The sequence below is a fragment of the Panthera pardus genome, unplaced genomic scaffold, assembly GCF_024362965.1.
Source record: "Panthera pardus isolate Hobbes unplaced genomic scaffold, ASM2436296v1 HiC_scaffold_6, whole genome shotgun sequence".
Lineage (NCBI taxonomy): Eukaryota > Metazoa > Chordata > Mammalia > Carnivora > Felidae > Panthera > Panthera pardus.
Window position 1 is genome coordinate 37,731,974 of NW_026526991.1, and position 13,092 is coordinate 37,745,065.

Below are 13,092 nucleotides of genomic sequence, written 5' to 3' on the forward strand. Positions count from 1 at the left end.
AGAAATTGTGCTTCATAGTGTGACCCAACTGGTTGAAAAATTAAGTCCACCACTATACGGCAAGTCACTTAATCTCTCTGTCCTTTTGTTTACAGAGCTATAAAAGTGCATTATATCTATTTCATAAGGTGTTGGAAGGAGTCAAAGAATACATATATAGTCTTAGCACAGGGCCTGAGCCACAGTAAGTGTTCCATAATTAGTTAACTGCTTTTGTATTGCCATAGTTGTTAGTATTAAAGAATGGAAAAGCTCAGGCATGAGCTAGAGAACAATTACATGTGAATTCCCTTCTCAATCCATTACAGACTCTACAAACATCCCAAATTTCAATGTGGCACATCCTCTAAATACTCAAAGAAAGCATTTTAACATTTTTACATCACGTGTTCCCCAAAGTTTGTTAGATCTATGCAATAACACAGTAAGTGGGAGAGCCTACAACTCATTGTCCTTGTACTAAATTTTTAAAAATTATATATATTTTAGAAATATATATAAATTATATATATCATAATCATATATATGATCGTATATAATATTATACATCATACATAATCATGTATATGATTATATATGTGATGATATATAATATTATATACCATATATAATCAGATAATCTATGATATATAATATTATATATATATAAGCTGTATGCAGTATGATTCCTGAGAAACTCATCTCTGCACTTAACATAAGCCATTTATCAAGGTCTGTCCCTGCACACTAGGATCAAGATGAAAGCAACGAAAGAAACACAGGAAAGAATACTGTAAATGAATGTGTAAATCAGTAATAAATGCAGTAAACAAAATCAACAAGTTCCATAATTACAAACATACAAGAAGTCAAGTATTTTCTTTTACTGAAAGGTTGGAGGGAAAAAAAGTTCAAATATTCATACTTAGATGAATTAATTAGACTGTTCCTATCTTCTAATAAAAATAATATTAAAGCATACTGCAAGCAATGAATAATGTGGTCATTATAGATTTTCCTTAAGCCAGAAAACCAACAGAGCATTTTTTAGAGAGAAGATTAATACTACTTTCTAGAGTCCAAGAAAAATTTCTAAGATAGGTAACAATTAATATAAAGCCTCTCTTCCCCCAACTTTGAGACTGTGGTACACATTTGAAATATTTACATATAAAACATGGTTTATTTTTTTCAAAGAGTATCAACATATTATTCCATATATATAATATGGATATTTTCCAAATGTTTCTGGGAATTAGATCTAGATGTTCTAAATTACTTTTAGTGGTCTCCTTGGAGAAGGGATAAAAAAAGAAAGAAAAACTAAAATTAATTGAGATGCTTTTTAAAAAAAAATTTTAATGTTTATTTTTTGAGAGAGAGAGACAGACAACAGAGCACAAGTGGGGGAGCGGTAGAGAGAGAGGGAGGCACAGAATCCGAAGCAGGCTCCAGGCTCTGAACTGTCAGCACAGAGCCCCACAGGGGGCTCGAACTCAAAAACAGTGAGATCATTACCTGAGCCAAAGTTAGACACAACTGATGGAGCCACCCAGGCGCCCCTGATTGAGATTCTTATTACAGAAACACTATAATGTATTTAGAAAGAGTACAGATGCTAAGCTCAGACTACCTGGGTTCAAATCCTGTATCTGCTACTTACTAGATTTATAAGATTAGGCAAGTTTCTTAAACTCTCCATATCTTCATTACCACACCCATTAAATGAGAATAAAAAACTGAGGAGTGCCTGGATGGCTCAGTCCGTTAAGCGTCAGACTTCAGCTCAGGTCATGATCTCCCAGCTCATGAGTTCGAGGCCCGTGTGGGGCTCTGTGCTGAGGAAATATTATTTCCTATTATTTCCTTCTCAGTCAAAAGGACAGGATGGATTGCACTGCAGTAACAATTGCAAACTCTCTGTAACTTGCAAAAACAAATGTTTATGTCTTACTCATACGACTTCACTGCGGGGTGGACTCCCCAAAGCATTGACATCAATGATTTTTGCTCAGCAATCCAGATTACATCTATTACACACGTGTTCCATGATGGTGGAGAAGACCGGAGAACTACAGATTGAAGCACTCACAGCTAAAGGCTTCACCCTGAAGTGACACACCTTCCTCTTCTCACCGCCTTGGCCAAAGCTAACTATATAACCCTGGGTATAGGGGGATATCCAATCCCCCTGCATGTCTGAAGTAGAAAACAGATACCACTGACTAATAATAACCATCACAGACTAATTTTATAATTCTCCCATTTTACAATTATTTTGGGCAAAGCACTGTTCAAAGACTGGAACCAAAATTCTAATCTCTAGGAATCATTTGTTTTCTCCACTAATAATGATCCTTGATTTTTTTTTTTTCTCCTACCCACCAAAATCGGGTGTCTAACAAACTCCCATTGGTAACTGGCAAACTTCATTTGGCCTTGATGAAGGCAGGGAGTAGGGAGGAAGGCAAAGTCAGGGCATCTGTGGTTTAGAAAAGCACTTAACTCTCAGCTGAGAATCAATACAACCCTGTAAAAAGAAGAAAAACTGTGGAGAGAAAGCAAAGTTAGATTTGTACAAAAATGGACTTTTCTAAGCTCCAATGCTTTGCTTACAGTTATTTAGCAAACAGTCAATGATACTGATGCTATATCCCTTTGACTACTATCTATCATACTAACTTTTTTTTTTTTTTTTTTTACAAATATCTACATTGGTCATGTCTAAGGTAGATACTGAGCATTCTTTTTTTTTTTTTTTAAATCTTCCTAAAGTTCTTTTACCTAACTAATGTATCCACTTAGGAGAGAGGTCTTGAAAGATTATACTTGGGAAATATTTTTATTCTAATATCAAAACCTAAGGAGAAGTTATTCCTATTGTCCAGAGTCAGCTTTTAAGTCAAAGACCTATGGAAATTAATTGCTTCCCTTCCACTTAGAAAAATTTATATTTTAAATCAGTAAAATTCACTATTTACCTAAAATTCATAAACTAAATTCTACTGCTCTCTAGCTTAGAATCTGAAAGTGCTGCTTCTTTTTATTATTATTATTATTATTGTTGTTGTTGTTGTTATTAGCTATTCTAGGACTTTCAACTGGACTATTTCAAACTCAAAATTCTTTTTTTTAAGTATATTTATTATTTTTGAGAGAGAGCAAGTGAGTGGAAGAAGGGCAGAGAGAGAGGGAGAGAGAATTCCAAGTGGGCTCCACACTGAGAGTGCAGAGCCTGATGCAAGACTCAAACTCACGAACCACAAGATCGTGATCTGAGTGGAAACCAGGAGTCAGAGGCTTACCTGACTGAGCCACCCTGGTGCCCCTCCAAGTTAAAATTCTTAAACTTCAGTTTTCCTAGATATCATAAGAAGAATGTCTCTCCTTTCCATGCACTGTCCTTTACCTCATTTGGCCCCAATACTAGCACAAGCACACAGAATCTGTCATAATAAATTCTCTATCCACATGGTTTAGCTAAAAGATTTGAGTTCCACATTCAGATGTGCTTCTAAAACTACAATTTAAAGAGGTTCTTAGATTCATATATATTGTCACAAAGATTCATTAGCCTCCTACATATTTCTCTTGCAAATGTCACACCACAATGGAAAGCAATGAGTTGCTGCTTGTTGCTTATCGAACTGGAATTCTTTTTAAAAAGCAGCAGAAGCAGCAGCAGCAGCAGCGGAGGTAACAGCAGAAGCAAATAACTTCGACCACTGGATTTCTTCCCCTCAACTAATAGTATATGGCATGAACAAAGGAAGACTAAGCCACCTTCCAGGAGGTGCTAAGCCTTTGGATTTTCCCCTACACCTGGTACTTGATCGGGTCACAGCCGATTGAATTTCCATTGTTCATTGATTGTGCCATTTGTGAGGCAATCCATCCTTGCTTATGTAATTGCAGCGTTCCTGTAGTTCACTTCTTTCTGCCCTGAAGGCTCGGCAGCATGAGGACTGAGAAAATTAGATATGGCACAGCCTCAAGCTGCTGACCTTCAGAATATAAAACAAGGCCCATCTTTTAAAATTGGTCTTTCTTGATGAGGTTACTCTGCAGGACTATATTTCCAGCAGGCAATTTTTCATGCTGACCATGTACCTTCTTAAAATATTTTTTGTATTTATAAAAAAAATGATAATTTAAATTTTAAATATGCCTGTACTGTGCACAATATTATGAATAAATTCATTTCATTTAGAGTTTGTCAAAAGGGGACCGATTTTTCATTTTTAGGTAAACCTCTCACCTTCAAACCAGAATTAAATATCATTTTAATAAAATCTGATAAATATGAAGGAAACGTCACAGACTCTTAATAAGTTTAAAAAAAATTCCCAAACAGTTTAATGTGGCTAACCAGTTGACTGCCAAAGTACTAAGATTCAGTAGCGAAATTAAATTACCTCCCGGTTACATAAAAATCCACATTATATTTTGCTTATTTGTTTTCCTTTGAAACACAGTCAAACTCAGAAAAGTTGCAAATACAAGAATAAAAAAACGTTTTTTCCCTCTGAACCAGTTACTTACATGATGCCTAATAACCCAAGAATAACTTAACAAATCAACAAATTGAAATTATTTCACCCCTTTTCAACTGTCTCCGTATCTTCCCTGTCAAACTCACAATCAAATGTGGGATATCTAGCTTAATAGAATTGTTCCAGTATATATCAAGAACATACAGATTGCCTGAGTAGCTCTTTATTTCAACATTTAGGCTTTTCCATTGGGTTTCTTCCATGAACTTCTAGTATCTAAACAAACAAAAAAGATAAGAAACCACACAAAGTTCAACTTGCAAAAAACAGGGAGAGCTGCTGATGAGGAATGGGTTTCAGAATAAGCAAAATTCCCTTCATTCCTATGTCACAGATTTCATCACTTCTGCCATTAGTCAGAAGTTTCTCCTAAAAGGGGAGGAAGGAAAAGTAAAGATGGCGAGGAAAGTTACATAACCCAGGTACCTCCACACACAGTCATCTGGTCTCCGTACCTGTCTCTAACCCCTCCGCCATCGGTTCACTCTGTAACGCACTATTCTCGCCTTGGCCTCCATCTCTACATTGATACCACATTATGAAAAGTCACTGAGGGTTTCTGAATCAAAACTGCCTGTTCAATCCTCAATAGCCTCAAAACATCTCCAGAGCCCTTGACCTCTACTGACTTCCCCTATTTTTATCTCTTCTCTCCCTCATGCTCCATGACACTAAAATATCCTGCTCTTCCTTTTACTTCTTTAAGTCTCATCCATTCTTACGGGGTATTTTTTTTCTTTCTTCTACTTGTCTCCTAAGTTCACTTCTTAGTATTTTGCTCTGCCTCTCCCTCTCTCCCCCTCCACCCCACTCTCCACTCAACATTCACAGGCTTTAACTCTCACATCTTTTTAACTTATAGTTAAATCTATAATTCTACATAAGCTCCACCCAGTTTTCAACCCATTAACTTTCACTTCACAATCAGTTGCTCCAGTTGGACATCTGACTCAAATTCTTGCAGTTACCATAAATGCCTTCCTTCCCTGAATCCCGCTGCCAGGAAGTCATGATGTCTCATTTAGCCTTCCATAGGGGCTACTCAGTTCTGGCCAAGTGTTGCCCACTGCAGATGGATATTCCGCTTTTTTTTTTCCAAAAGAAGACCAAAACTTGAATTGTTAATAGAAATGTAGATTTTAAATAAAATCTTCCAATGTTTAAATACTGAGAACTACCTAAATAAACAAAAACTCAGCACCTGGGGCAAACAAAACCTACCTTCAGGTTTACAGTCAGATTGTGATTTGTAGCCTAAGACATAAATGCAAATCCCTTTTTCTTATTATTCCAAGATTTTTAAAACCATCCTGAAACTACCTTCTGAATCCGAGGTCAGTAGTGCCCCGCCTTTCCTGCCCAATTGTGGTTTCACTTTCTGGTGTTTCAGTTACCTGAGGTCAGTCTCAGGCCTAATGTGATCTCACAGTGCCTATGTCATTCATTGCACTTGATCTCATTCTGTAGGCATTTTATCATCTCACATCATCACAAGAGGAAAGGTGAGTACAGTACAATAAGATACTTTGAGAGAGAGAGACCACTTTCACATAATGTTTATTACAGGCTATTGTTATAATTCTATTTTATTAGTTGCTGTTAATCTCTTACTGAGCCTAATTTATAAATTAAATTTTATGATAGGTATGCATGCATAGGAAAAAACAGTATATAAGTGTTCAGTTCTATCCATGGTTTCAGGCATCCACTGTGGATCTTGGAATGTATAAGGGGGATAAAGGGGACAATCCAAAATAACCTCTACAAGCCAACTGCTCTACTACATTATTCTCTAAGCACACTTGATTCTTTCTAACCTCTATGCCTGTCATGTTTGTTTCCCACACACAAAAAGTTTTTTCCTAAGTCCTATTTTCAAACGCTATCATTTCTCTGAAAACCTCCTAGACCACATTAGCTTATGGGAATATCCTTGCCCAAATCCAAAGACATTCATACCTAGTATTGTGTGTCAGGCACAGTCTCAGACACTTTACAAGCCCCTCTCCACCCCATATAATCCCAAAAAATTGATACTACAATCATTCCCATTTTACAAATAAGGGTATTGAAGCTGGCCCAAGGTAAGTGGCAGAACTGGAGTTGAACTCATAACTATTTTTTTCCAGTGCAGAAATAAGAGTAGGAAATTCATGTTTTGGTCATGCATTATATGATATATTATGTACCAGGAAAAAAATAAAAAAATCCGTAACATGACTCACAAGGCCATTCACCATATGGCTATTTTCTTCCATTTCTTGATAATTTCCCCATCATTCCTTAAGCCCCGGCCACAGTAGTCTTCTTTCAGTTTCTACAATCTACTGAGCTACTGCATACTTCATGGCCTTTGCATATACTGTGTTCTTTGCCTGGAATGTTCCTCCCCACTTCTCATGTCTAATCTCTACTCATTGGAATCTCAGTTTAAATATCATTTCCTCAAGACTCCTCCCATGATCCTTCTAGAGAAGACTATGTTAAATCCACCACTAACCATTGTACTGAATAGTATGTACTGCAATTCTAAATAAATAGCTCTGTGATAGTTTAGTCAATGTACATCCCCCCTGCTACTATGTGGTGAGTTTCTTCACTACCTTTTCCACAATTTTCTCTGTATTATCCACACAGTAAGTTAATGATTGATATCTTTAACTCTATGAACCATTTTAAGACTTGGAGGGATTAAACAACCTTTATCTCATAGCTAGTAAGTGAGATCTTGCATGTTGAAAAAACTATACTCCATTATAGAAATGTTAACCAACCTGAAACCATTTTCTAATAATCTGCATTAAGTTGGAGTCTTTCCTTTTCAGCTTATAGTCACTGTTAATAAATATTAAATTCTAAATCAAATAGTATATGAGAGTCTTATCATGGAACATTGTTTAAAAATAAACAAAAATGGGATTGTAATGCTTCCATAGAAAGGAATAAATTGATGAACTAGACAGAAGAGTCAACCACAATGTGTAATGCAAAAGTAGATTGCCTAATCTTTATATCACAGGGTGGCAGCTCGATTTCAACTTCAGGATAGGCAGCAGGAATCCTAATTCGTGAGGAGAAACTAACCAAACATCCATTTTGTTGTTCCAGGATTAGAGAAACTACTAGGAATTCTAATTGCTTCCCCTTTGGCTATAGTTTTCCACTAAAGTCTCTGAAATAGATATTTCATCACCGCAGAAACCAGGTGTCAACAATGTGAATTGACCACCAAACTGAGAAAAAGGTGGTTCTTCACAACTTCCTAAAGCACCTACATATACCTGGGATTTATTTTCCAAAGATTGTAGAGATTACAGTACCAGAAGTGTATTGGGGCATCTGGGTGGTTCAGTCAGTTGAGCATCCGATTTCAGGTCAGGTCATGATCTCATGGCTCACGGGTCCAAGCCCCACATCAGACTCTTTGGAATCTGTGCCTCCGTCTCTCCCTGCCCCTCCCCAACACTCTCTCTCTCTCTTTCTCTCTCTCTCTTTCAAAAATAAACATTAAAAAAAATTTTTTTAAAGAAATATATTTTACAGGGCTATTGACTTCAGTGAAATGTTCCTTCAGTCTATCACCCTTAACGATTTCTATCCCATATTGAAATACAAATCAAAACCACATTGAGATACCACCTCACACTGGTAAGAGTGGCTAAAATTAACAATTCAGGAAACAACAGATGTTGGCAAGGATGTGGAGAAACAGGAACACTTTTGCACTGTTGGTGGGAATGCAAACTGGTATGGCTGCTCTGGAAAACAGGGTGGAGGTTCCTTAAAAAAATTAAAAATAGAATTACCCTGTGACCCAGCAATAGCACTACTAGGAATTTATCCAAAGGATATGGGAGTGCTGATTTGTAGGGACACGCATACCCAAATGTTTATAACAGTGCTACCAACAATAGTCAAATTATGGAAAGAGCCCAAATGTCCATCAACTGATGAATGGATAAAGAAGATGTGGTTTATACATACAATGGAATACTACTCAGCAATGAGAAAGAATGAAATCTGCCATTTGCAACAATGTGGATGAAACTGGAGGGTATTATGCTAAGTGAAATAAGTCTGTCAGAGAAAGACAGATATCATATGTTTTCACTCATATTTGGAATTTGAGAAACTTAACAGAAGACCATGGGGGAAGGGAAGGAAAAATAAGATACAAACAGAGAGGGAGGCAAACCATAAGAGACTCTTAAATTCAGACAACAAACTGAGGGTTGATGGGCATGCAGGTTCGGTGGGGGATGGGGACAATGGGTGATGGGCATTGAGGAGGGTACTTGTTGGGATGGGCACTTGGTATTATATGTAAGTGATGAATTATGGGAATCTACTCCTGAAGCCAAGACTACACTGTATGTTGGCTAACTTGACAAAAAAAAGAGATTTCTATCCCATGTTTATACTCCTGCATATGTAAATTACCATTGGGTAGTTTATGCCACTGTGAAAGCTAATATGCATTACTATTTATGTGTTGGAGCTTCTGATAGGCCTGCAGATTCTGAGTGGAGTTTACTTTCATGAAAAACAAACAGACAAGATTATAATGAAAAAAGAGAAGCCAAAGGGCATCAGAGATCTTGACTCCCTGTATGTCAGCTCCATCTAGAAGTTAGCTACAGCACCCTATGAACTCCTCAGTTTTCTTAAAGATTTGGCTACCCACATCCACATTTCCAAGACCCCAGCTTCGAAGAAAATAAGCAAATCTCTTTCACATCAAATTGTGCCTATATCCTCTTACTACCTCCCAAAGACATATAGTAGCAAAAATCAGCAAATCTATGCATTCTGTTACTTTACTATAATTTTTTAAACTCATATGTCAGCTCTGCCCTAGACCCTAGGGATATAAAGATAAAAAAAAAAAAAGAGAGAGAGAAATTTCATCCTGCCCTTGAATTTAGCTTTATAGAAAACTGTTAACCAATGAGGAGTGTCTGCAAATAAGTGTCCAACACAGTAATGGATTCTACTTGAAACTGAAAAGTCTTATTGATGAAGTTTAAGATTAGATATGTGATCTTCCACCTCGATTTCCCTGCCCAAATCTGCTCTGCCAACCAAAATTTTTAGTAAGATCGAATCACTCTTCTGAAATAAATACAAAGCCAAAGACTTATCTTTATTCACTTTGATCTTTTGGGCTGCTGTAAACAGGTTTGGCCATGCGATTCCAATTCCAAGAGCTCAAAGATGAAGAGTTCAGCTACAGTATTATCAAATGTCAGTGATCTACAATGTACTGAAGTTTTAAAAATACAAAGACCTTTTGGCAAAAATTCTCATTAAAAACATTTTATGCACACAATTTTAGAAAATTTAGGCGAGGAATTAGAGATTAAGAAGAAGAAAAAAACAGAAAGAAAACCTCCAGGTCTAAAATGTCTACTTGATGAACTTTTGATTTCTGCATTCTCTGCACTCACCTAGGCCCTTGCTAACCCCAACCAAACCCTCTAACAATCTGTCCTTTCCCTTTCATTGCCACTGTCACTGCCTTACATCTGGCCCCCATTGGTTTTTACTTGGAAAAACTAACTTCTCTGCACATGGTTTTAAGGGGAGGGGAGGGTCACATAAATAATTTCAGTACCACACCTTAGGACAGATATGCAGACACAGACCTTTGAGAACACACTCTTAGGAAAGTTATTTAATTTCTGTTTTGATCTGAGAAACACAAAGAGGGTTTTCTGCTCCTAAAATAATTGTGGTTTAAGAGTGCAAAGATAGCTAGCTACTCTTCCTCCAACATTTATAAGGTCTATTTCATCCAAGACATGGTCTTGGGTCTTAAATCTTTACCCATTTAATCCTCATACTATTTCCACATTTATATATAAAGAAATGGAAGCAGAGATTAAATAACTTGGCTGTGAACACACCGCCAGTAACTGGGAGAGCTAGAGCTCAAACCCAGTATTCTAGCTCCACAGACCATGCGGTTAGTCACCATGACTCCCAAAAAGCAGGGGTCTTATATTACTCATGGGCATACACACAGTGCTTGAATCACCGTTGGCCCTGTTAAAAAGGGTTAGTCAAACACCACTGAAACAACTGAACTAGAAGAGAACATGTGTTCAGATTCTAAAGGAAAACAACATAAATATTCCAAACATTGAAGAGAGAACCCGGCATAGTGACAATATAGAACAGACTCTTATTGGCTTGGCCTTTCTCCATTCCATCTCCCTTGCTCTCAACAAGGAGACATTTGTCAAATGCAAACCTGATTGTGTCATTCCCCCAACTCACTGCTGGGAATTTGGAAATTTGGGAAAGTCCACTGTAGTGTTTCTCAAACTTTTACAAGAAACAACTCTCCCTAATGGCTGGAAGATGAGAGCAACCACGTTTTTAGGATTAGGCACATAGCCTAAAGAACACCCAGAACTCTGAACTCTCACAGCTGTGTGCCTCACCCTTACTATTCCGGCAAGTCTGGCATTTATTCTACAATGTATCTGTTTTGTTGTAATGCAAAACTGATGTGTATAACTACTTATAATTGCAACTGCAGAAAAAAAAAATTGTATTCCTACCATGATTTCCAGCACTACCTGGCTATATGTGCATAATTTTGGAGAACCTCATATCACAGCTCCCTATACACGACAGGGCTATGGATCTAACCCAATCTACTGGTCAACACACAGAAATCCCTTCCCCTCCCAACCCTTGACTCACCAGCCAGCCCACTCCCCCACCTCTCCAGTCAACACAATTATTTGCAACCACGGTTACCAGCCAAATTTCAGCCACCTCCTGGTCTTAATAATTAGATCTTTGCCGACCTTGAGAAGATACAACCATACTTCCAGACCCTACTTAGGTGTGATTTTATTGAAGTCTTTCCTCAAATCTCTTCCTCCCTGCAGTATAGGGCACTTGACAGTACTTCCCTATTTGTTTCCGTGGTTGTCTCCTACACTAGACAGTGCTGTCCGTGGAGACAGACCCTTGTTTTTGACCGTGGAACATCTCCAATGCCAAGTGGAGTCCTGCCATATTGGTAAATCTCTGGTCTATAGGAAGCTCAGCTCATAATGGGTAAGCGAATTCCTCAAGAGAAGGGAGGAGAGTTGACTCTGGAACTAAATGAGATTCGAATGAAAAGATCTGAACACGTCTCCGCTCTTGATTTCCTGTCCTGACACAAGGCCGGATTCCCAGAGAAAGGGACGATAAGCCCTGTCGCCCAAAAGTCGTGAGAGTTCTGGCTAGGCGAAGGAAGCACTCACCAACTGGTGGAAGGCGGGTATCTGTTCTCCAGCGTTTTGGTCCAGGGCTTGTACCAGCTGATCTGCTCGGCGGCTTTGCCCCAGAACCTCTCGGGGTCGGCCACCGAGGCCGCGAAGTGGGTCTTGTACTCGCCGCCACCGCCGGCCGACGACAGCGCTCGGCAGCCCCGACCCCCGAGCGCGCCCCGCGGGCCGGGGGCCAAGTAAGCCCTGCGGGCAGTGCCCGCGCCCCGGGCCGGCGAGGACCCGGGCAGGGGCCCCCCGAGTCCCCCGGCACCGGTGACTTTGCGACACTGCAGCCAGGACGGCTTCATCGCCGCGGGCTGGCCCCCGCCGGCAGCGCTGCCCGCGGTCCGGAGTGCACTTCTTGGGCGAAGACTAGGGCTCTGGCGACTTCCTGAGGCCCTCGGGGAGCAGGCGGGAGGCGGAGGCAGATCCCGAGGTGAGCCTGGGGCCCAGGAGTTTGGAAGTCACACTGGAGTTGCCGGGAAAAGCCGACCTGGAGCGGAGGGGGTGGGGGACGAAGCAACAGGCTGGAGTGTTGGGGCTCGGGGGTGAGGGGTGGGGGGCCACAGAGTGAGGAATCCAGCCGCTCGGTGCATTCCCGACCCCGCGGCTCCCCCGGGAAACGCTGCAGACCCTCCAGCGGCCCTCGGAAGAGGCCGACGCGCCCAACTCAGTTTTCAAACAAACAAGTCGCGCGCAGCTTCTCGGGCTTCCTCTTTGGACTGCGCGCTGGTGGAAGCGCACCGCCTCTGGCCTGCGGCGGAAACCCACCGTCGTGGGCTTCGCGGCAAGGCCCCTGCACCGTTTGCGGTGTTTGTTTATTTTTTAAACTCGGCCCAGCCCCGGGATATTAAAAGCACAAGCGGCTCCAGGGCAAGGACTGCTCCAGGATTTCATCACAGCTGAGAGGGTAGGAGGAGTGGAGAATGGTTGCAAAGAATTGAGTAGTGCTTCGTGAGAGTGATTGACAGGCCGCTTGAACTCGGATTCACCTGCTGCCCGACTCCCCCACAGTTGTAGGAGCTGAAAACAGAACCGACTTGTTGCATCTCTTCCCTTCCAATTTGCGTCCTTCGAGTTTCTGTGTCCTTTTATTTATTTATTTATTTATTTATTTATTTATTTATTTATTCTTTTTTTTTTTTTTTTTTTTTTTTTTTTTGATGAGAAAACAAGAAAGCCAAAAGGAGGAGCTAGGTAAAGACGTGAATCAAACAAAAGGGAGAAAGAGGAAGCTGGGGAAAATGAAAACACAAAGGCCCTATAAATTATTATCTGGGTTTAACATT

General features: G+C 39.8%; 1 protein-coding gene across 1 annotated transcript in view; it reads right to left on the bottom strand.

Annotated features, from left to right (window-relative positions):
* ACSS3 (acyl-CoA synthetase short chain family member 3) overlaps window positions 1–12,367 on the bottom strand; it is a 153,632-nt gene extending 141,265 nt beyond the window's left edge. The window contains exon 1 of the mRNA XM_019455239.2: window positions 11,798–12,367. Coding sequence (XP_019310784.2) covers window positions 11,798–12,111 — 314 coding nt within the window. The 5' untranslated portion in view covers window positions 12,112–12,367. The remainder of the gene's footprint in view (window positions 1–11,797) is intronic.
* Window positions 12,368–13,092: the final 725 nt, after the last annotated feature.